This window comes from Nomia melanderi, chromosome 4, assembly GCF_051020985.1.
Source record: "Nomia melanderi isolate GNS246 chromosome 4, iyNomMela1, whole genome shotgun sequence".
In the NCBI taxonomy this organism is placed as follows: Eukaryota; Metazoa; Arthropoda; class Insecta; order Hymenoptera; family Halictidae; genus Nomia; species Nomia melanderi.
In genome coordinates, this window is record NC_135002.1 from 19,385,773 (window position 1) to 19,410,543 (window position 24,771).

General features: G+C 36.2%; 1 protein-coding gene across 10 annotated transcripts in view; it reads left to right on the forward strand.

Moving 5' to 3' along the window:
* The window catches only part of Ten-m (teneurin transmembrane protein Ten-m), an 887,979-nt gene that overhangs the window by 818,559 nt on the left and 44,649 nt on the right, over positions 1-24,771 (forward strand). For 2 of the 10 annotated variants that reach the window (XM_031972874.2, XM_076367131.1), the window contains exon 1: positions 10,331-11,695. The exons of 7 other annotated variants lie outside the window; for them this stretch is intronic. In XM_031972874.2, the coding sequence (XP_031828734.1) occupies positions 11,557-11,695 (139 nt within the window). In that variant the 5' untranslated portion in view covers positions 10,331-11,556. Of the gene's footprint in view, positions 1-10,330; positions 11,696-24,771 lie in introns of those variants that run through there. One more of the 10 variants, XM_031972878.2, reaches the window with a different exon arrangement.

The following is a 24,771-nucleotide window of genomic DNA, read 5'->3' on the forward strand; positions in this document are numbered from 1 at the left end:
TCTCAGCGCGTTCCAGTTGTGTGTCAGCTTTGCCGATTACAACAAATGCGTAAAGTTCGCGGGAGCAAAACCTGAAGAATGTTAAGGGTTGATGAGGACACAGATGGATCATCGGAGAATTCGTTGATAGATCCGGTCATTGCGATTTCATTTATCTTCCGCGGTGATTCTGGGGAACGCGTCCCAACCATAGACATTACGTCTACTCCCCTGATTCTTCTAAGAAACTGATTTTATTTCGCTCGTTGAAGCAGAAGAGGAAGGGAGAAACAGATGCAATTTTCTTATACACGGTAACATTTAACTGATCGCGGGAACTTGTACCTGCCGTTGGTTATGTTAACTCTTTCGTCCATTGTATCTTTAAAGGGATGTATGGTGACTCGTGTCAGTGCGAGGTAAATCAATTTAACTTCGTCCATCATTGTATGGAACAGGATAAAAGGATCCAGCATTCAGACATCCTGATTTAATTTTCTAGGAATGAGAGTTTTATTGAAAAGAACAGATTTCACAAATAACTTCTTTCGATGCATATATTTAGCTTATTTTGTTTTCAATCTATACTTTCAACTTGCTTATTAGATATTTGGTTTTCAATTTATACATTCAACTTGTGTATTAGACATTTTGTTTTCAGTCAAATTTAAATACAAAACTATAAATATCTCCGAAGCCCTCCGCTTTATTTCTCCAGTTGCAGACATCTCTAAAAAACAAAACCAAAAAGAAACTCCTACAGCATTATCTGTAAAAGTCAAGACTCAATCGCACCAAAGAACTTCCGCGTACCCGAGAAAAGGCGGTTGAGTATAGTGCCCGCGTTATCCCACAATCATCGTGGCAGGCCCATGCGAGGCCGGCCGGAGGAACAGCCGCTGCGCTGTGCTGCGCGGTGGTTCGAAAGAAACGTTTCGGAACGATCCATTATTACTCGGAGTTCTCGCCCCGTATTCACGGCGCTCGCACATTATACCCACGGAACGCGTGTTTATCCAAGCCTCTGGCCACGAGGCGTGCGAGAAACTTTTCGTAGGAAGGAATTCTCCCTCTGACCGACAACAGCCGCGCGCGGCCTCGGTCACGGTGCAACGAAGAAGAGTCACTGCCCAGGGCTCCGTAATTTACGAACCATCATTCTCGTATGCAGATGCCACGGGGCCCGGGGGTTGCCCCCCTCCCAACGTCCCAACCCTTTTTCCAGCGTCCCGAGCCCGCTGCTCTTCAGCATCATCACACACGACTTGGCCGGACCTCCCGCGCGGCGCGGCCGTGCTTCACAGTTTTATTGGCTTAACTCACTATTTTACAGTCGATAGTGGATTAAAGAGATTAAGCGCGAGCTAGAGGGTCGTCTGTGTTCCCAGCGAGCTTCCTATAAAGACATTAACTTGTCCAAGATACGAGGATTACCCTTCTTTTTTTTTCCTCCTTTTTTTTACGTCCTCCCGGTAACCGAAAGTCGTTGCTGCCGCTTCGAGGCGTGTGCATGGGATGCGTCGATGGAAACTCGACTTATATCGATGCACTCGGGCATTAACGACTTTCGCGGTTGCACTGGCTGATGCTGAATTACTGCGATGAGTTTACTGGTGTGTTTCTTTGTGTCGTGAGCGTTGCTTGGAACGGTAAATTGATTTTGTTGTGAGGTTAGGGTTAGGATAATTTATGTTCAAATACGTTAAGAGTTTTTGTTTAATTTTTGGCAGTTGCAAGTTTGACATTTTATTTGTGAGAAGTGGGTAGAGTAATGGTATTTTGAAATAATAATTTTTAATTGGTAAAAACTATTGCGTGTACTTAGTTATACGTGGTAAAAGGATTTAAATGGCATTTCAATGATCTAAGCATTGACTAGAAATCAGTTTTTAATCATTTTTTGGAGATATCATTTTGTACTACTTGTAATGAGTTTCTTAACCTTCGTTCGTGTATAATATTATATTTCTAATATAATCTTTTTTCTAATTCATTTTATATAGTATATGTGTTTGAATACATTGATATATATATATTAACTATGTAAATATTACTCTTATCTTCAAATAGCTATATAATAACGAACTCTTTTTGACACTGAAAGTAAATTTTCGATTATTGCTGTCATAGAATTTACAATTTCTTCAAATTGTTTGAAATTCCACTTTCCTCCGCAGTGTATTTGATATTACTCCTTAATACGTTTAAATAACCCCATTTATCCATCTTCTCGTCTGTGAATATTAAACATCTGGCCTCATTATCCAAAATAAAACTCCAGACCATTTGTAATCCTTCTCCATGCTTGAGGATCAGCGAGAGATATTTAATGTTCATTTCATCATTTCGTTTTCTCTACATTATAAATATACTATTAAATGTGAGTACACGACACATTTTTATTCCCAGTAAAATTACTGTATTTTTAAAAGTTCAAACGTTTTGGAAAACTAAATTCGGGAAATTCGATTCGCTTTATTTTATTTCATTTATTAATACAGTGTTATTTTGACATTTGATTCGTTAATTTATTTATTTATGTACCTCTTTATTCTAACAGTCCATTTCGATATATTAATAAAACCTTGTTTGTGCAAATAATAAAAGATTTATGTCGTGACAAAAAATAATTCATATTTTTTTATATTATACATTTTACCTTATTCAACAATTTTTGTTTATTAATAACAAACTAATGCATATAATTGTGTTAAATATTCACATAAAGCAGAAGATAAAATACAGTGAATTTATAATTAAACAACCGGAAATCAAGTATTTTCTGAGTTATTACATTTACCAATTTCTTTGATTGTAGTCTATTCATTTATATATGTTTCGTTAACGTTTTACAAGTAGAACTTCTACTTTCTAGCTGTTATATATTAAATAAAAATACGTTAATCTATACATATGTAAACTATTTGAACATTAACTCTATAATAAAAACAAATTATACACAGAAACTTTGCAAGAATTAAAATGTACGATTTTAAACAACCCTCTTTACGGATATTTAATATTTATTGGAAACGATTCCTTCTGTCGTATTTATTTTTTCATATTATAATGGACAGAAATCACAGTTTATATAAAAATTAATCCAAAATTTAATATCAAAATATTTACGATTATAATTATAATTTATTAAATGCGCTATTCACTGCAAACAAATTAACACTACCAAAATGGTCAGCTATCGTTAAATTGTGTAAGTAGAGAGATACAGAGTACGATATGTATTATAAAATTGGACTCTACTATAACAGTGACTATCCAAAAAGATATTTTTTTACTATGGATTAAAACTAATGCCACGGCTTTGTTCTCTAAATCCTCGAAATTTTCCGTTTCAATACCGTGCCAAAAAAAAACAATTTCGTATCTACTGTATCGCGAGATTGCGGGAAAATTTTCAATTTTCTGGGGAACAGAGCCGCTGACCGATTTTCATTCGCACGACCCAATTCCTTTTCTTGCTACTTTGCTCGGTCATGGCTATACCGTGACAGAACGATCCAGCCTTCCGATTCAAAAGTACAAGAGCCAACTCATTTTCACGTAACCTAAAGATCGTTGTAGGGTATTCCATTACTATCGTCTGTGATATTGATTTTTATACTATGGAATGAAGGCTATTTGAGAAAGATAATTTCCAATGAACCCATATTCAATTTTCTCCATTTTAAAATGACGTTAAATCCGTCATTTTGTCTGTTCAAAATTGTTCACTTTCCTCTTAGGTTGTGAGTGTATCTTTAAATTTATTAGTTTACGTTATAACGATTATATGCATTTAATGTATAAGAAAAATTTTGATCAAACACATTAAAAAGCACTTGAAAGTTGTAGAAGTGTATACAAATTTTGAGACATATTTGTGTAACTTATTGATTGCAAAAGAAGATACTAAACTGAATTTAATTCTTTACCGATAACCAATTTTTTAAGACGGAAAACATTCTGATGTTATTTTTATAACTCAGTAAATGGGGAAGTTTTATAGCTTGTAAAATTAAAATAACGAGCTAAGATGTAAGAGCTTTCGTGTAAACACGCGATGGCTTTCAACAAATTCAAGAAGGAATGTCATTAAAAATGTTTCATTCTATCCTTTCTTCAAAATCATTCAACTTATACTTTAAACATTTTTCATATCATTTTTCCGATCACTTGTTCACTTCTCAATGATTTTTTTACCATTCAAGCTAATTGCTTTATTTAAATTACCTACCACAACGTTAGCCCGAGACACATAGACTGGAAACGAATAAATACGCCTGATCCTCGATTTACGCGACTTTTTTCACGCGAGCCCCTTTTTTACGCTGTAAATTGGAACACTATTTACGTGGTAGATTTTAGGCGCGATCTGAATTTAGTAACAGCGAATAAAATATACTTTCGTTTCCAAAAATGTCATTATTATTATCTCTTTTGTTAAGCTATGTGAAATAAATATGTATTTCCAAAACTTATACCAGTTTTTCTCTTCAACATTTTGTTTTCTCTTGTATCGACAGGCTCCATTTACGCGATTTTCGTTCGCGTAAAACGAATCCACGTGAAACGGATTTTCGCGTAAATCGAAGGTTAGGTATAGAGAGAAGTGACTCGTATAATTATAATTGTAAATGGGTCAGGATGATAACAAGTTCAGCGAATGGTAAAACCCACCGATCACTCGTGTAATTTATAAAATCCGACAGTAATTCCTCCTGATAAAAAAATCCTTGCAAGTAGAGAATTGCGTTTAATAACCCCTGGAAAGCTCTGATCGTCTGGAGGCTACCACTATGATGGATTATTCGAGACCCTCCGAGTCTAATATAATCAGGATTCTGTTCTTAGGAAAAAGGATAATAATTTTTTTTGCAGTCTGGCAGTTTTTTGTTAATTTTATTTCTATTTGTTTATGCACACTATTATTCAATAGCGAACAAAACAAATTTGTAAAACTAAACTGCACAAAAGGAATATCATAATTTTATAATATAGAAATATATTTTACAATAGGTACTAGTATTTTGTTAATGCTAACAATTTTGTATGACTTTTACTGTTGTTTCCAAGGTATCAATTAAGTTTCATGGTCTGTTTATTGGGAAAATATACTAACGCTTTACATAAACGCCTTGTTAAACGATAAAAGTGCATTTATATTTTTGACTACTGAAGGTTTCCTTTTACGGCGCATCGTAATTTGTTTGAATTTTAAGCTGAAAGTAGAATTTTGTTATAGAAGTATTTGTTATTTTCGTATTATTTCACCTGCTTTTTTTGAAGTTTAAAATTTTATTTATTCATGCAAATATAGGTACAAATATTTATATTTCACATGAATGTAGTCGTGTTATCATGTTATTAATACCGTTGTTAAGTTTATTCAAGTAAAAAATCTTTAGTATAAAGTTACTAATATTTATATATACAAACAGCACTTTGAAATTTTGTATTCTTTGCTTCTTATAATAAATATGAAATTAATATATTCACGGATTACAAGTATGCTAAATTTATTCAACTTGATATAACGAATGTGTGAAGTGCGTGTGTTGTGAATATTATGACTATATTATTATTTTCAATTTTCACTTTTACGTATATTACGTACAAAATTGCGTACGAGTTATTAAACTCGAATGAACACACTCACATGTACATATTTATTCGATAAAGCAATATGCGAATTAAATATTTCGATCCTCAATTTTCTAACATTGTTAATTGAACAATATTGGATAGAATAATGAATACGACGAAAGGTAACACGTGAAAAAAAAGTGGTACGGCAGGAATAAGATAGAAGTAGAACTCGGATGAATATTCAGATACATGAAAATGTTCTGTATATATCTTCTTGTTTCATTAACGAAACTACATGTTAGATGGAATTCCCTTAGGCATGATTTATAATGAAATCCTTCAGGAAGGGAACTCGTTGAAGACTAAAGATGTTTGTAATTTATGAACAGAAACGTATATAGAGTATCTCGTAAATAATAATATATACTGAAGAGTAATTGCATTACAAGAGAAACATCAACATATAAAACAAACTTATTTCATCAGTATACAAAGTAAGATCAGTACTGTGTTTATAAGATTTAGCAAATCAAAAGCTTCTAAATTTATAAAAACTCGAAGTCTATAAAATAAGAAAAACTTACAAATGATGACGAAATCTAAAGAGTCGTCGTTTTGAGTTCCACAATGAAATAAATCATTTTAGTCTTGTTTTGTTTTTTACTATTATACACATTAACTTCGGCCAGTTTACCAATCTGTTTACAGTTAATTTCATACCACCAAAAAATGCATATAACTAAAGGATTAAAAGGAGCAAAAGTTTGTTAAAAAATGATCCAGTCTGGATAATAGTTAAATCTATAACTAAGTTCTAAAACATTTAATGTTCTATGCACGTTGAACAATTAGCAAAGAAAGGTGAGTGCAACGGTATTGTTTATAAATACGTTTCCTGTTGGTGACTGTTCACAAGCGCGCACCAAAGTTGCCTGTGGTCCATTCGAATCTCGTTATACTAGCCATTGACTGGTTAACTCTCTCTCCATCTCTTCATCTCTTTCTCCCTCCCTCGTGGCATTCGCGATGTATTACGGAGGCATTAAGTTGACTGTAAATTCCATGAATGGGGTAAACTCGCTGGAAATATTGAAAGAAGTCGGCTGCTCGCAACAAAGGGAAAGGAAAATCGACAAAAATAGAAGATGAGTCGCGCTGGACACTATCAACCAGCAACCACTTGATAAAGGCTTCCACTCGCTAAAAATAAGAAGAACGCTTTGTCAAGAACTGGCGAAACGCAAGACTAGGCAAATGACGTTAATAATTCTTCGGTTATCGGTGATAAGTTGCGAATAACGTTATTGAGGAAGCTAATTCAATGGAAATACTGTTTATGAATGGGGAGTTTCTATTCGGATCAAAATAAAACTTTTGTGTTAATTATACATCAACAGTATTGAAATTATATAAGATCAATAATTATGTCAGACAATATAATTGAACGAGTGTATGAGGATTAACGATTGAAAAGTACTTTTTTTTGTTAAAGTAGATTTATTTGAAAGTCTTTTGTTTTGTAATCATATTTACACACTACAAGCATCATTGGTGACATTACATAAATTGGATTAAATAATATATTTTTTTACATAATGGATAATGTTATAATACTAAATGATTCCTTGAAAATGTCTTAAGTATTAAAAGTATCTACTATAAATAATGAGAAAACGAATTTTTGGAACAGAACCTCAGATTATCTGTTGAACCAACGCTAAAGATTAGATGGAATTTATATTAAATTGAAGGATATAAAAGGAACCGGTTTTGGTCAAAAAGAAGGGAATCCATATTGATATTTTCTGTTCTCCTTCGTCAAGTTTACATAAAAGATGGAAAATATAACAAAAATATGCTAAAATTTGAATAGCCGATAGTTATCGATATCTTATCAAAAAATTGATACTGCCGCATATAAAAACAAGTTTTTATTTTTCATAGCATAAATAGGTCATCAGTTTCGTTGAATGAATATAATATATTTATTTACGACAGTCAATGAAATATGTTTTAATTGAATACGTTATTCAAATCTTTCGAAGATATTGAAGAGAAGATAACAGTGACATAAATTTCACCTATGAACCGAAAACAACATGAAATGTGAATTTTAAGCTCACGTACTCTTTGTTCTTCTTGTTCCCATTAACATAATACACATCATATGCATTCAAAATATGTATATGACATTCTTTTTGCCATTCTCTGTAACGAACTAGTTGTTATTAAGATAATTGTGAAAACCTTAAAACATTAATTTATATCCATGAATTATTTATTGTTATATTGCTTTTCAAAAATAAATTTTATTATTTACTAACGTTGTTGGAAGGAACTGTGATATGAATGGAAGGATAGAAACAAGAAACATTGGCTTGTAAGCTGCACGACACAAAACGTAATATAGATGTCGCTAGTCTTCAGCAACTGTAGCCCACGCACTGAATAAAATCACGTCAGTATCAAAATGATTTTTGATTCTTTACATGATTTTATGTATGTAAATTACTTGTGATAAATTTATCTATTGTAGTTGTTAAATATTTTATTTATTATCAGATTAATCTTTTGAGTATATGATAAAAACATAAAATAAACAGAAACAGGTTTAAACTACTAAATTTAAATCGTTCAAAAATTGAAAGAATTATTATTATTAAGTTTTATACAGATACACGCTACATACATACTTATATATACATGTTCTATAAATATACATATAAAATCATCATAAATAGTACGTTTAACGCATTGAAACCTTTCTATTGTTAAAATGAATTTTCTTGCAACTTATAGAAACCCTGTATTCTGTACAGTTTTTAATCACGTGATCATAAAATTAAAACAATTCATAAATATAATTTTCATTGCTACATCACTGAAAGATTTGCAGAGGATGTATAGAAAGTAGGCTATAATAAGAACCAACACAGTTATTCTTCGTTTCTAATTAACATTCCAAAGGTCTTAATTGACATTCCAAAACATAATTTATTTTTAACACGCTGAATACCGTGGGGGTCACCGGTGACCCCAACCAAATTGAATTACTATAGTTCACTCAATGAAACGACGATTATTTGGAAACATTTCTATATTACAAATAATGTTACCTAATTTCGTGACATTCAACTAGAAGAACGTGCAATAATAATAATGCAATTCAATTAAATGATTCAATATCATATTTTTTCCATTTTGTGTATTTTACTTTATAAAATGGTGCAGCATTCAACGTGTTAACGTTCCATACGCAGGGTTAGATTTTACAAAAATACTTTCGTGACGGGCCGATTTATCGCACGCGCTGCGGCGATGTTTTGAAACGAGTCAACCGATCGTTCCACGTTCAAACGGGTCTGAGTAAAATTTACTCTTACAAAAACAACTGGCCCCTCACGGAAAGAATTCGTGTTCCAATAGTATGGAAAAAAAAAATTGAATCATGAAGATTCACGCAACAGCTCGGTATTGAGAGATTACGAACGCTTTGAACTTTCACCCGTCACGAATACATTCGCAAAACATCGTGATCGTTCATCGAAATCGTTCGCGGCTAAGATTCTTATAAATTCGAATCGAAAGATTTCGAATGAAAATAAAACGAAATGAAACATAAAAAATAACTGTCAATATAAAAGTACAAAATAATTGTCGTACAATAATTATTGATATAAAACTATTTGAAAAATAATATTTGTGCCTTAAAATGTAAGTTCTGATAAAGCACATACTCCAGTGCAATCTTAAATGTTCGAAATAATCGAATATGTCAGAGGGTTATCCAACAGTCAATGTTTCTAACACGTGTTCACTCAAAAATAACACATTTCATAAAAAATATTATAAAAATATTTGAAAATATAATTTCATCTAATCCATATAATTTACGTAACATTTGAAACATAGAAATAATCGAAGAATATTAAGTTACGACTCTCTATGAGGACAGATAAACATTGCCATAAATTCAAGAAATCTATAAAGGAACGTGTACAAACAAATGAATTCTCAGTGTTTTCATTCTACTCGCCGTAAAGGGAAACCATTTGTAAACATTGATTAACGAAAAGAAATACTTTTACTCCGAAAATATAAATCTTTATATATCATTAGAATATTATTTCAAACAATGTTCCACTTTAATATTTCCATTGCCACTTATCCATTTAATTTCCCTCTCATTCATACAATAATTCCCTCTACTTCATTGAATCCAAACTTAACAAATCCATCCTACAATCTTTTCTCAAAACTATCTAACCGCACTATTTAACCGCTTCAAAATCCTGAACAACGAAACATTCCTGCCAACACTTCAACACTTCAAAGATATTCACATTTCATATCATACTAAACTATCCATATAGATTAAAAGAAAAGATCACCCTCGAACACAATTCGTTTTCACGAGATAACAAACTAACCGCGCACTTCACACAGCCATATGATTTAATGTTGCGAGATAACCGTGTTCAATTATACTCGAATAAAAGAAGCATCGATAAATGAAGACGACGCCGGAAACAAAAACGTGACGCGTCCTTCGATGCTATTCACCGCAGCATCAGCGAAGCAGTGGTTCCCGTGATCGGCGAGGACCGGCTGTTGTCCTCCCCTCTTTCGTTTCCCTACCCTTTTCGTACGCCCCCGAACGGTCGGCCCTACACGAGCACCCCTACCCGAAAGATCTCCCTGCCGCTCGTTTACTCCCCACTCTTCTTTCGGCTCCATCCGCCACAGTGTCGGGAGTCATCGGCTTGCTCTGTATCCTCAGTCTGTCAGTAACCGCGCAAGCGTGCGGTTCGTCTTTTACTTGATACGCGACAGGGTCGACACAGTTACGAGGGAAGTTCCCTTGAATTCGTGTCTACCCGATTCTACAGACGCAACATTGCGCGACGTTTATTTTCTTTAATTGATCGCGTTCGATGCACCGTTGATTGGACACTTGAGTTCCCGCTGGATCCACGTGACACTCGTGATCGACGTTGCGGGTCAACGTCGCTGGATAGTACATCGAGTGATTTCGGCGAATCTAGTACCGAGGATTCTTGAATGAACTTGGTCACGAATGTGCTCTGATTTGTGTATCATCGTGTGTGATTAACGTTGGTGGATAGCCGAAGTGAGATTTCGGAGCAGAACGGATAGAAACACGGTTACCTCCGGGGGTTGCTATCGATCAGCTGAACTTTCGCTGGAGCGAATACTCAACCCTTATCGGAGCGATAACGCGGCAAGGAGCTGCGATTGGGCCCGGATTGCTGCGCGACAGTTTTGATTTGTGACGAATCGCTGTTTCGAAGTTGGTGTCCGTCGTCGTGGTTACTTAGGGGATGAGCTAGTGAGTGATTTGTTGATTAACCCCGGTGATGTTACGTGTCCGGTGATAAGCCGTCAATCTCTTCCCCCTATAGCTTGAAGACACCGTAACAACCGGATCGAAAAAGTTGCCGTTAGTCGGTAGTGTCTGTCGAGTTTTCGCAACCCGTTTACGTGCAAATCCGTCCTCACGGCCGGTCGGAGTATCCAATGCAAATGTCCGGGATATTCATCGACGCTGGAAAGAACTTTCCGTATCCGCGTGATTAAATCAATCGGTCGGTTCATCGAAGGAAAACCACGGAGGATTTTTCTTGCCCTTTTTTGCTCTCAGCCCCAAAAGTGGCTAGAGGGTGCGCTTAGAACAGGTGTACCCGGGCAATTCCGGTGGACAACTTTCCACGGTCGATCGTATTTCACTGGGAACACGCGACCAAGTTTAATTTCGGACTCGCGGAGGAGAGAGAGTTTCGTGTGTACTTTGTCGTACGCAGACGCTATCCATCGACGTCGCCGATCAACCCTTTGAAGTCGAGACCGGAAGGATCGTTTGTCCGCTTTCGAATCCCTGCCGCTATAGAATATTTCCTGCGAACTGTGTCCGTCGTCGGTTCCTCGGCGTTTTCACGGTGAGAGGATTAAGGGGAAGATGGTATTCGTTCAATGACGAAGGGAGATCACGGAAAGTTCGGCTCGATGTGCGATCCCACGGCGTTGCTGGACCTGGTGCCTAGCGAGGGATTACTCAAGAGGCCGTCCATGGACTATAACGAGTACACGTATTGCTACGGTGGTGGTCGAGGTGGGTGGTATTCTTCCCTTGCCGCCGCTGGTTCTTCTTGTGTAGTTTTTCTCCGGCCGGAACCAGTCCGTGCGGTCGGCCAAACGTGCAGGATTTTCTCTTCCCCGGCGCGGCATTCGCGCCAATTTCTTTCGACCATCGATCCTCCACGGAAGAATGCTGGACGGATTTTTCTGGTAACCGCGATTCCGCGTAGAAATTATACGTGACGATCCATATTCGGAACAATCGGCGACCGGCCATTGTCGAACGATCATTCTGCCCGCGCGCGAGACTTCTTTTTACCTTGCGTAATTCTCTTTTCACGGTTTATTGTTCGATCAGAATCGACTGTCTGCGGTACCCCGTGATGGGGGTTGTTGATTGGGAGTTTTCTTTTTTTTTTTTATTTCTGCCGTCGATCATTATTGCATTGAATGAATCGGATTTGTTTTTCCTTCGTGACCGGGAAACGAGTTTGCGCGAATTATAATAAAAATTTATCTCAACGGGGATTCGATACCGATGGGAATTGATTTGGTGGTACAATTGGATTTGAAATAAATTATTTTTAGTTGGTTTTGTTATTATCGGCTAGCCTTTTAAAATAAAATGCATCGATATCTGGAAATCAATTTTAGTAGGAATATGAGGGGAATTTCAACAAGGGGAAGATTTATATGTTATTTTATTACAATAGTTTTTCTTTATTGTTTTATATTTTGTATCAAGCATGAATAGTAGCAAAATAAAGTGAAAAATAAAATTAAAAAGTTAAAGTAAGTTAATTAACGATACATTTAAAATTCAATATTTGATGTTTAACAAAATTAAAAGTGAATGGATTTTTATTTGAATGGAACAATGGAAATAGAACTGAAGATTTATTGAAATAATTCTTCCGTCTTACTGTAATATATCTGTGTTTTCGGAGAAAGCACGTTTGGTATTCGTTGAACAACACGAAGCAATTAAAGAAATTCATTTCGGTTTATTGACGGATTGAAAAGTTTGCTTCTTTACGGTCCTTCTCTCGTTTAGTCGACAAATGTAATAATATTTCTGAAATAATGCGGGGGTTGTTTCAAGTGTTTATTCACGGATCAAATGGCACACTCAAGCGTCGTCAAAAATAGTGTAGCAAGGAACGTGCCGCGCCTAGGAAAGAATAAAACGGATATTTTTGACTGAAATTGATTGCACCCACGCTAACCTAGAAAAAAAAGAAGTAGAATGAAGAAAACATCCCTTTGGAGCAGCAAGGTGGTGTCACGCAACTGCATTATCACGCCGAACGTATTTGTCACGCTGACATTTTCCAAATCGTGACGTGTAGAAATTTTTCATGCGTCGAAACAGGAGAGGCGAATTCGTGCGAAATTCTGGAAGATTTCGAACGGTTGAAACTGAAAACTGTTACATTGACATTCATGTAAATATTAAACGTACCAAAACAGTATTATCTAGAAATTGAATTTTTACATTATTTATCATTATTAATATTAGGTTCAACTTAGTGTTTGACATTAAAATATAATACATTTAACGTAATTTTCCAATACCTTCTTTTTCATGTCACAATCAAAGAAGCTTACTTATCGTAATGAAGGTTCTAATTATAAAATTTGAGTAACGAAAGCTTTTAATGAACCGGTAAGAAATACCATAAAAATACTTGTGGTATTAATACCACTTATAAAATGCAAACGGAAATCTTCACTAGCAACCTCATTCAATATAACAGCACAGAAGGTTATGCCAGATTCTCTCTAAAACTCGAAATTGCCCACTACCAACAAGAGATTGTTTAATAGGTTTTTCAGAACAACTGTCTAGTGGAGTGTATTTCTATTTCATTCGATTCGACGGTTCAAATTACTTAACATCTTATCATTCAAATTTAATAACCGCAGTATGTACTTCAGTACTTTCATTGTTAAATAACCATTCTTCAACGTCCGCGAGCGCAGTTATTTACGAGTTGAACCAACAATTTCAAGTGGACACGCAACGTCGTACTCTTCATTTTTTGTCTTCGAAATCTGGTTATTCCAGCGGTCTTTAAAACGTTTTAACCGCGTTGCGACTTAATAAATCATAACGTCATCAGGTGTAGCGATGAAAGTTCGAGAGACCGTGGTGGCAATTAAGAAGGGAAGGACGCATCGCGACGGGGGCGCGCGTATTTTCCTCCAACAGCCACGGCACTTATCACCGCAGCGCATGCAAATCGCTATACGCTAAATTTATCCCCGTGTAAATTCATGCGCCGAGGCTCTAGACCGCGTGTATCGATTACCACCACGAAATCTCGGCTTATCCAGCGATCGGCCTGCTCCGTTCGCGTGATAAAAGCCTCCTCTCTATTTCGAGCGCGGATCGATTTTCCCGGAGCAACACATTCACCGGTTTTAAGAACTCCGTGGAAGGGAAACTTCCGTTTAGCCGGTGATTAAAAGTGTCGCGTTGACCGGTCGCCACGATTGGTCCGAAGGGAACAAAAGCCGCACACCTTCGTTTTCGGAATAAAGTTGGAGAAATATTGAATGACTTTTCGATTAGAATTCGTCCATTTGGAAAGTTACAGACAGAAACAATGTTTTAGCTTGATAAAAATGTTGAAAAATTGATCATACCAGAAAACTCTGATATTTATCAAGTGTTATATTCATGTCCTTTTGAAATAAATGATTGTTCTCTGTAAATTGATTCGCATTAACGATATTGAGCTTTCAATATTTCCATCTTATTGTTTCTCATTAATCATATATTACGAAAGATAGTGGTAAAGTACGTGGCAATGTTTTCAAATATATTTCAGACGATTACATAAATCTCATTACATCAGCTATATTATTGATATTTAATAATCACTACAGCACGAGGCTATCCCATTTAAAGAATTCGCTGTTTGTATCGTTAACTGGATTTCTAAAACCAGGTAACGTTTATACGAAGCCTCTAATATTCCGCATAGAACTTTGAATAAATATTCTCCATAATAGTTCATTTACAAACTCACTACATACACAAATATTGTATATTACGAAAATAAGTATTTCCGAACACTAGTATTTCATACAAGTTTATAAACATTGAAGAAAATAGTAATACTTCGACACGTTCTTCTAAAATCCAATGAGATCCATCTGATAGTTCTGGTGTTCAAAAAAATGAAGGTCACCTTTGTTTCTAGAAAATATTAAAAATACAAAAGAATTTCGACACGCTATCATATTGCTAGTAAAATATACTACAACTTTCTCATTTTCGGTTTTTTCCTAATGTTTACCGTTTACGAGAAAAACCGACGCTACAAATTATCGCGAACACCTTGTACACTTTTTCTTAGTGACGATGAATCTGTATTCGAAATTGAATACACTCGCAATCCATTATCTTTCCGCGAAATCTCTTGTATGTCGTTGACCCCGGTATCAAAAAATTCTGCAGTGTTGTAACACAACTGTCTCCACTCACGGGTTCCCTTTCTTGTAAGAAATTCGTAGAAGCCGCCGGTATTTATCAGGCTGACATTTCCAAATGTCGCGCGGTTTATCAGGTGTTCCCGGCGGAAAGCTTAAGCTTCGGTCACACGCAGGCGCGTTCACGTCCATGGGAACGGACGGCCGCGCGTGCATCGAATCGTCGACGTCATTAAATTTACATAATAAGGCATCGCGTGGTCGAGTCAGGGTTGCAACTACTGCTGCCGCCACCGCCGTTGCCGTTGCCTCCTGTATCTATTGACACTCTGATGATGATATTCACGTGCAGCTGCACCGATCACTGCCAATTGAGAGCGAAACGAGTTTGGGTTGCGCGCCGAATGAGGGCTAATCGACATCAGAAGTAGAATTATCTCGGACCGCTGCTAAACTTTTTGGGGGGTGCTTATCTCTTCCTTTCTGCATCACACTTCCCCCAATAGGATTAAATTTTTTATATTCGCGGGATAGCAGGCTTACGAACTATCGTCACGGAACTCGCTTCAGATATATCGATTTCGATTATATATATTGCTTTAAATCTGAAACATATTTTGACGGTAAATCGAAGCTTCTAGGTATTTCCACAACACTAGAACTACCGGATGGGTCAAAATGGCCCATTTCTAATTCCTTTATTTCCCGTTTTTCAATAGATAACAGATGCTCCTCTGAGAAATTACTAGGGACATTGATTTAGCAATACACAAACTGAATCGCTAACCAATCCAATAGTTGCACTATTGGGGATTCTACAGAATAAAATGGAAAAGGCAATTTGATTGCTTGGTAGTTCTAGTGTTAATCGAATGTATGTATTCGTTTTTTCAAATTTATTATTATACGAGCAGAATACAGTGGACGTGTTAGCATGTACGGTAGTACTTTGTTACAGAATAATAATATATTCCTAGTATAATTAGATGGATAAATCTCTTTATTCGCCGTAATTATCAAATAATATCGAGTCTCCGAAAAATTAACCTTATAAAACAAAAATTTATTTGTGTCAAAGAGAACTATAGCACTTCTCAAGTTTTTAATTAATATTGCGCAGCTTACTAGCTAACACTGGCTTCAGTAAGCAAATTATACACCAGCAATCCATCTAAAAACACAACGGTATGCAAAGTGTTCGTAGTACATTTCAGCAATATACAATTGACCTCGGTTCCATCCGCACGGTTTGATAAATTCGTTTGTTAGATTCCACTAGGTTAGTCACGCGAAACCGTACCATACATTTCCTTTCATTCGCGCCCTCCGCCCGTGCTCGAAACAACGAGACGTGGGTTTCAGAATTGACATCGCGTCACGTTCCTAACAACCCTCGCCGAACGTTTCTATTATCGACCTGAACGCTAAAATGCTACTGTAACGAGGGTAGGCTTCTTGAATCGCATGGCCTGTCGTGTCGCTCTGTCGAGATTAACGTCTAGTAATAACAAGCGAAGGAAAGAGAGACAGAGAAGAGAAGAAGAGAGGGAAGACTGACCGAGGGTGTAAAATATCCCGAACACCAGAAACGATCCTGCGGCCCGGCCCGGCCCGCCTGGGTTGCTGCAACGCGCACCTCCGATTCCTCGTTAGAGGCAAGCGCGGTGGTTATCGGTTGCTTACGTCTGTCGAGACTTTGGATCCGACGCTGTGGAATTTAATTGCCGACCGTGGTTTCAAGACCGTTTCTTGATGAGCTGCTATTTGCCGATAGCCCCGGTTTCGCCTGAAATATTGAAACATATTTTCATCGAAAAACAATTGCGGCGAGTGTCACAATGGGAAGTTATCCCACTTTTCACTTAGCAACGTATTGCCTTTCATTCTGTTAATCCTCTCTTTTGTTCTTTGGTATGTCTTGAAGTGGGATTATTTGCAATTCATCGAATACGGTTCTTGTTTTAATAAAACAAAGTTTTTAAACAAATTAATTGAATGAATTCAGTTGAAGATAATGGAAGAGGTTGTAGTTACAGTTCTTTTCAAGCGATTGCATAAAAGTTAACAATAGAATTAGTAGTCCGAATGACTGGTTTTAATCTTCTTATTTTGCTATTACTGATATTATAAATACGTTAAATATTTGAAAGTACTTTGAAAATTAATAGCTTCTCTTACCTAATATGTAGACTATCAACGGAAATTAAAACAAATATACCTTTATAATTTTTACAAGAAGATGTACTTGATAGAACAACTATGTCGTTAATAACTTAGTAGAAAATTAAACGAATTTTATACTTACTTTGTGTCTACATTTACTGTAAAAGTTAGAGATTAATAAGAGGCAAGTAATAGTTAATTTATGTGAGAAATTAATAAGTAACGCTTAGATTTGTCGAATTCGCTTTGAAATTTTCATCATGAGTTTGACACGTTATTATAAGGCAAGGAATTAAAATCGTCCTTCACACTCGTCAAATATTTTTAATACGAATTGCTTTTGATTGCTAGCTTTTAATTTCTATCGCTTCTAGCGATTGCAGTTAAAATATATTACATTTAGATGTATTAACGTACTTTGCTTTAAAGCGTTGACTATTTCAAGAATTTTTTTTCTGGTGTTCATAAGCAGCAATTATTCAATAGTGAAATTTTTCTATTGTATTGTTAGCTAGATGACGTTCGTAATCAATTTCTGTTCGATGGTATTCGCTTAGCTTTAATAATTGCCTGCGAATATTAAACAAACTAAAATCTTTATTTGAAGAAAATAAACTAAATACATTTAGGACTAATGCTGTGAAACTTCTCGTTTCTCGAGACCACCTGCAGTAGTAGAACTATACCACCGATAGCAATTGGCGTGTCATAAATACATCGAACATTTAGGTGACCCTAACAGATGTGCCATGTATAGGGACAGTGTCCCTGCAATCTTCTAAATTGCAGACTTTACCTGCTGAACGTGTGGTAAACTGGATGGCGTGTTGTAATATGGGAAGAGTAACCACTGTTCGTCACCTCAATACTGATTTAATAGGTATCAGGTTTTATACGCCTATTTTGCTACGAGTTTTTCCTCGTATTCACTTATTTAGAATTAGGAGTTTCACTTGATAATTATAATATCACAGATTTCTGTAACAAATATCCGACATCAAAACAATCATTTTTATATTTCAACATTTCAACTAACATGGGACTCCTTCCAAGCAGCATACGCCGATTCTGATAAAACTTATGTAAAACATAGTTCTCATGAAAACATTTCACAAGTATTTTTTCATATAAAGGAAAATCCACGTTGAAAGGGTACAAACACCCTCAAAGTTCAGGGTTAATAGTATATTTTTTATACTAAAATAAACGATTTACCTTTCTTTTGGTTTCAGGGATATTGTAAAATATACTTTCAATCCTCATTTTGAGGGGTATTTCCACTCCTTCAAAATAAATGTTGCTTGATACGAAAAAATACGTGTGAAATATGTTCTTGAGAACAACGTCTCACATAAGCTTCATCGAAATCGCAGTGTCCTGATTAAAAAAAGATTTTCAAGTGAAAATGATATTTTATTCAGAAGTTGTAATTCAATAACGCGCTTGTTACAAAATTGAAGCACTGATGAGTGATGAATTTCTTGAATAAAAGTAGATTCAATGTAAAATTATAATTTCACATTAAACATCCTGAAGCATACATTCGATGATGTCTCTTAAAATATAATAATCTCTTCAATGACGATTAAAATTGTCAAACACGATAATTTCATATTTCCCTTAGATTTCTCTTTATAGTACGATATTTGGATAATAGCTATATCTCTCATTCATCGTCTATCCGACGAAAAGAAATTATTTCTTCAAGAAAATGCGTTTCTCCGGAGATTCCAAACGTTGGTAGAGGAACGGGGCCAAACTATAATAAATCCCCAAAGCCAAGGTTAAAATCGATGCAGTAATCGTTTAGATGGGACAGGGACGACGAACGTCGTAAAAGAAGGCAGAATGGAAGAGGAAAGGAAAATAAAGGAAGGAGATGAAGCAGGAGTGGTTTGGGGTAGAAAAATCGGACAAGGAGAGGGTCTCTGCGTTTGGCAGATCGTGGATATTGGAAGGAGGCCCGATGAGGTCATATAAGACGATCTTTGGGGTAGTTGGTCTTACTACGATTCGTCCTTACGTTACCGAATTTCTTTTCTATCCAACATTCGCTCGAACGATCATATTCGGCGAGCTGACTGCCGGTAACGTGCACGGATAACCGATATAATCGTGCACGTATCTTTTATAAAAATGGAATTTTCGTCTCGTCGAACGTTTCGCTGTGAACCTGATATTGGAGCTCCCACTACTGATCGTGGATTTTCAACTTTCCATTGGATGAGTTTTAATTTGGTTTGAATTTCGATTTTGATAGCGCGTTGATTGTCGAATGAACACGCATAAAAATCCTATGCAGTCGAAAGGATTTCCTTAACTCTTTCGTCCCGAGTGGTATACACAGGTACATACCACGAACATTTTAAATTACCGGAAAACTAGGAAGCTCCTTAACCCCTTGCCTTAGAATATCGTGTCAGACTCGAGACGAAGATTTCTAATATAACTTCACACTCTGACTGCCACGTCGCCCGAATTCGGATGACACTATTTTTCACAGAAACTTGGATATTAATTTTCTTGATTCTTTTGTTGGATATATGAGATATAAGAAAGATAGTGGAACAATTATTGAGAATAATCTTGACTTCTCAGTTTCTGGTTAATGAAGAAAACTGTTTCGAGTACATGGGAGTTTTGATGAGTGTTTACATGGCAGTCAAAGTTTTAACAAACATAAATGTTATTGGGTTGTGTTAAGTTTAAATAAAATGTTATTGTTCTTGTTAGCAATCTGTATGGTTTATATTAAATCTAGACATAGAAAGAGAATGGAATGTTTTCTTTTGTTAGTGCATTATTACCAATAAATTGTTGTAACGAATGCCTCTACGAAATTCAATCGTATGGCAAGGGGTTAAGGTGAAGAGAAATTGTACCACATGGGGTTCTTTGTTTATGGCTGACAACTTAATGCTAGTTGTTGTTGTTGTTGTTGTTGTTGTTGTTGTTGTTGTTATTGTTATCAGTGCTTATCTTATTTCTTTCACTCTAGGAGAAAAAATACATATTCAGGGATGAAAGGTTTAATACGGTAAAAATGAAAATTGAAAATGGTTCGGAAGGATTGCTTAAACTTCTCTTGCATTTGGTAGATCTAATAAAATTTGGTTAATTCGGCAAGTCACCCAGAAAATGAATTTTTTAATTTTTATAGAAAGTCATACAAAATTATTTCTTCTATTTCCATAAAATTGATTATCCGCAAAAGGTGTAGTTTAGTTTGCGTTACAAGCAAGGATATTGATGAAGATTGAAGTGATAAATTCGTGTATCCCTTTTGCGCTCCGCGTTTAAAATTTCCTCGATAATTTTCTGTTCAAGTAGATTACTTAAAGATTTCAAATACGGATTTCGTTTCAAAGGTTAGACAGGTTCTCCGTAACTCCAACTGCACTTTTCCGATTGATTACCCTTATTCAATGTTATATGAAAGCCAGTCTTTTCATCGATTTTTATATTCTTAACTCTCCTTCCTTTAATTAATACTCGGCATCCAATTTAAACGATTAAAGTTGAAATCGTGATCAGTGGATCTATTATAATAGTCGATGAAATAATCTACTTGCCATTCTCCATCGTTTAAAGCTTCTTCAAAATAGTGACAATAAAAGTTCACATTATTCCACTGTATTGCCTTGCATTCCATGTCCTTGAGGCACGATCGTTCGAAACAACAGAATACCGATACGCGATTCAATTAATATACTTTCTCCGATGTATTCGAAACATTAAAAAAAACTCGATTATAAACTCGAACGGTATCGCAGTATCAAACGAACCATTAGAAATACCGGTTCGAAAGTTCTCGAAGGGATCACAGAACACACGTTCTTAAATCATCACTTTCTTCGCGTAGGTGAACTAACGGCCGGTGCCTCCTCCGCAAAGCGGAAGGGCTTTAATTAATAGTTAGACCGCGGTCTCAGATTCTATATCACCGGATTACGTTATGGCTGAACCGAGGCTAGGCCAGCTGATCACGAAACGTAGATATTATAAGACGATAACGCGAAGAGGGAAAGCAACGCCGCCGTGCGTCGCTGCCGCCACTGCAGCCACCGCCGATTCTTATCGATTGTTAATGGTACCGATTAACGAGTGCTGATGTCAAATGCACACCGGGGCTTGTTAACGCCCACGCGTTCCCGTTAATTAATTCCGCGCAGAGCATGTATCCTCCCGGTTGAATATGAGCCCGTCGTTTCGAGTTCGGATCGCGGATTTATGAATGCGGAAAATGGAAACGCGTCCTACTTCCCCGACGGAGGAATAAATCGCCTCGTATAGGAAATTACATTAGCCCCGTGTTTCTCTTTAATCCTTCCGACAATTCCCCTGAACGGAAAACATTTGGGGATTTTATAATACGCAAATGAGACGATGAGGTATCTACAGTTTATGTATAAAAGGATCCTAGAAAATTTAATCGTATTTTCAGCGAATACAGATATAAGAATTGAAAGAATTCAACTTTTAATAAAAAATTAATAAAAACTTTTAATGCTTTTACGTTTGAATGTTTCAATAGTTACTTTAATAGATTAAAATGTCTGAATGGCCACAAGCCTAATGCCTATATAAGTAATACTTTAAAGTTTGTTGTTACTTAAATTTTCTAAATAAGCATTGTTATAACCCTTTTGTCATTTAAATAGTTCCTTAAGGTTATAATCATATAGTTATATTTTAATTATTGTTAAAATTAACGCCGTCTTGTTATCAGAGAAATTATTAACGTGATCGAATCTAATAAAGTTTCCCATGATGTTGCACTTAACGTTACATATCATTATTTCGCCGTTATCGCTCATTACATTAAGTGTTTGAAGTTACGAGCTACTTGGATATCGCATGTGTATGAAAGCTGTTAGTGAAGTGATCGATATTAGTAGAACACAATGTAATATGAGTCAGTGAATCGCCTAACAAGTGCATGTAATGTGTCATTTAACAGTAGAGTTACCAGACCGATCAAAACTATCTATTTCCGATTTCTTCTTGTATAATTAGTAAAAAGATAAGAATGCCTTCTTGAGAAATTATTTCAAATTTCACAATTATATTCTTGTAATTTGTATAAAAGAATATTCAATTTATTCAATTAATTCGACTGGTCTTTCCCAGACTGAAATTTTCTCTTATTTTTAATAAACTATTAATAACAAAGTAGTTAGATCGTTCACAGTTCAAAAAGAAATCATAGGGGAACGAGTTAAAATATTCATGGCAAGTTGCCTATATGTGCCATTCAGGGCAAAAGTGTTAATTAAAGTATGACAGTTGCCATCTAATTTTGAACCATAGTAAGGTAATACTCTAAACTTCCATCCTTTAAAACGTCTAATCCCTAGACGTTAACCGAGTTGAAAATAAACATGACCGATCTGAACGCAGAACGTTGACCGTATCGGCCGTGCGTTTTTGCGGGGCAACAGTGACGCGCAACAAAGTGCTGTCCACGCTCAAAAGCGCCGATCCATGATCCGAGGCTCGCACCCACTCAACCTTGAGAGATGACAAGACCGTTTTGTTTCAACGAGCAATTTATCTGTTCGCCGCTCATTGTAACAGGAATATCCTGAGTTTCACCGGCGACTCCCGGGCCATTGGCGATGCAGCGCATCGCCATCCGAATTGCGGATAGCGTCGACAGTGCGTTCGACACTTGGTAATTTTCTCTGTTAATTAAATGTTTCGTTCGAACACAATTATCAACCGAGAGAACACTCCACTGAGCGGGGACTATGCAATTCGCGAAGTTCGAATCAGCAACTACCATTTATGACGCACGCGCGTTAACACTAGAACTACCAGATGGGTCAAAATGATCTACACCTCATTTATTATTTCATACTAATTGAAAACATATAAACACTTTTTCAAGAAATTATTAAAATAGTTGATTTATTAATATACAAATTAAAATCTAACTTAACCGACATCTTAATCAACGCACTTCTATAGTTTCTGTAAAAGAATGCTTAAAAATCCGTTCAACTGCTCGGTAGTTCTAGTGTTAAAAGCTAATAGCTTCGTTTGCTCGAAGTTCGTCTCAACTTTTTCGTAATTAGAACGCGCACTTTTCGAAAGAAGAACTTGTCATGAAGTATAGAGATTTTATGATTGTTATGGAACCATCTAGATACTCGTTTCACTTTACTCAAACAATAAGGGTAATTCATTTCTCACAGACGTCATCACATTATTGAACACAAGCAAAAGTAATCGACGAGAAATCTATACCACTCCACATATGGAAAGCTACAAATTTCAAGTCTGTTTTCGAATTTCCAAGCTGTTATTAGATAGGAGAAATCGTACGAAAGAGAAAAAGATCCCATTGGTTCTCGGGTAACAAGCTAAAGCACTCCTTCGGAAACATTCTAACGGACGATAAAAAATAAACGTGTCCCGATTATAACATTTCGCCGGCGAATCGCACACCGTCATCGAGTCTCTATGCAGATAGGATCGAACAGCGATAATGGTCGGACACGTGGGCGAGGAACAAGTCGGTTGTTCCTCGAGTCGGAAACGCGAAGAGGCTCCCATTGACGTAGCACACAGGAGACGAGCCTGTCGGCCTCGTATTAGCGTTTATCGCACGCGAACGAGCATGGAACCGGTCTGCCAGTTGTGTTCGACTGACTGCGCAGCATCTCCTCGCGATGTTTCAGTTTCTCACGTGTCGTTGCGCCGCAGCCGTTCGCCGAAAAAAAAGGACAGCCGCGGGAATTAATTATTCCGCCGTTCGTTCTGACCACGTGCACCACACTGCGTGGAGAAGGCGCAGTTCCTTCCAATGATCGCGCGGTCGCTGAATCTTAGGGTCTTCCGAATTTTGTATACAATTTTTCACGATCTGAACAAGTCAAAACATGTTCGCGTTTACTGTGGTAAAATTTAATAACTTTCACCTCCAAACATTTAACTGACGCTCAATTCCCTATCGCAGTAACAAACAATTAAAAAAAATACTGCGTTTCTGGGCACGATTTTAACCCTTTGCACTTGAGAGGTGACTCTCACCACTTGATTTCATACAATAAAACCATAAAATTTGATATTTAATATTATACTATATATTATGAAATAAAATAGCTTTGTTCGTCGATGTAAGTGTGATTTCTCTTCAAATGTATAATAATTTAAATAGTATATTAAGACATTTAATAGAAATAATTGGAATGGTGAAAACACGCGGAAACATTTATATAGGAAAATATTGAGAAGAAGTAATTCACGTAAACTTAAATAATAAAACAGGTAGATCAACAGATAGCTCTATCAATTCAATTATTCAAGAAATTGGTTCCTTCCTGCTCATTTTACCTTGTTGCAGAATTATTCGTAAACAACAGAGAAGTTTTTTCAGCGATATATATTTAACCGTTTGAGTGTCACGGGTCTTTGCAAAAACCCGGTCAAAAAGTGTCATGTACATGAAAAGATTGTAAATAGCGCGATCGTTCCGTTTTTCCATTTCTAAGCAGGTAATAACAA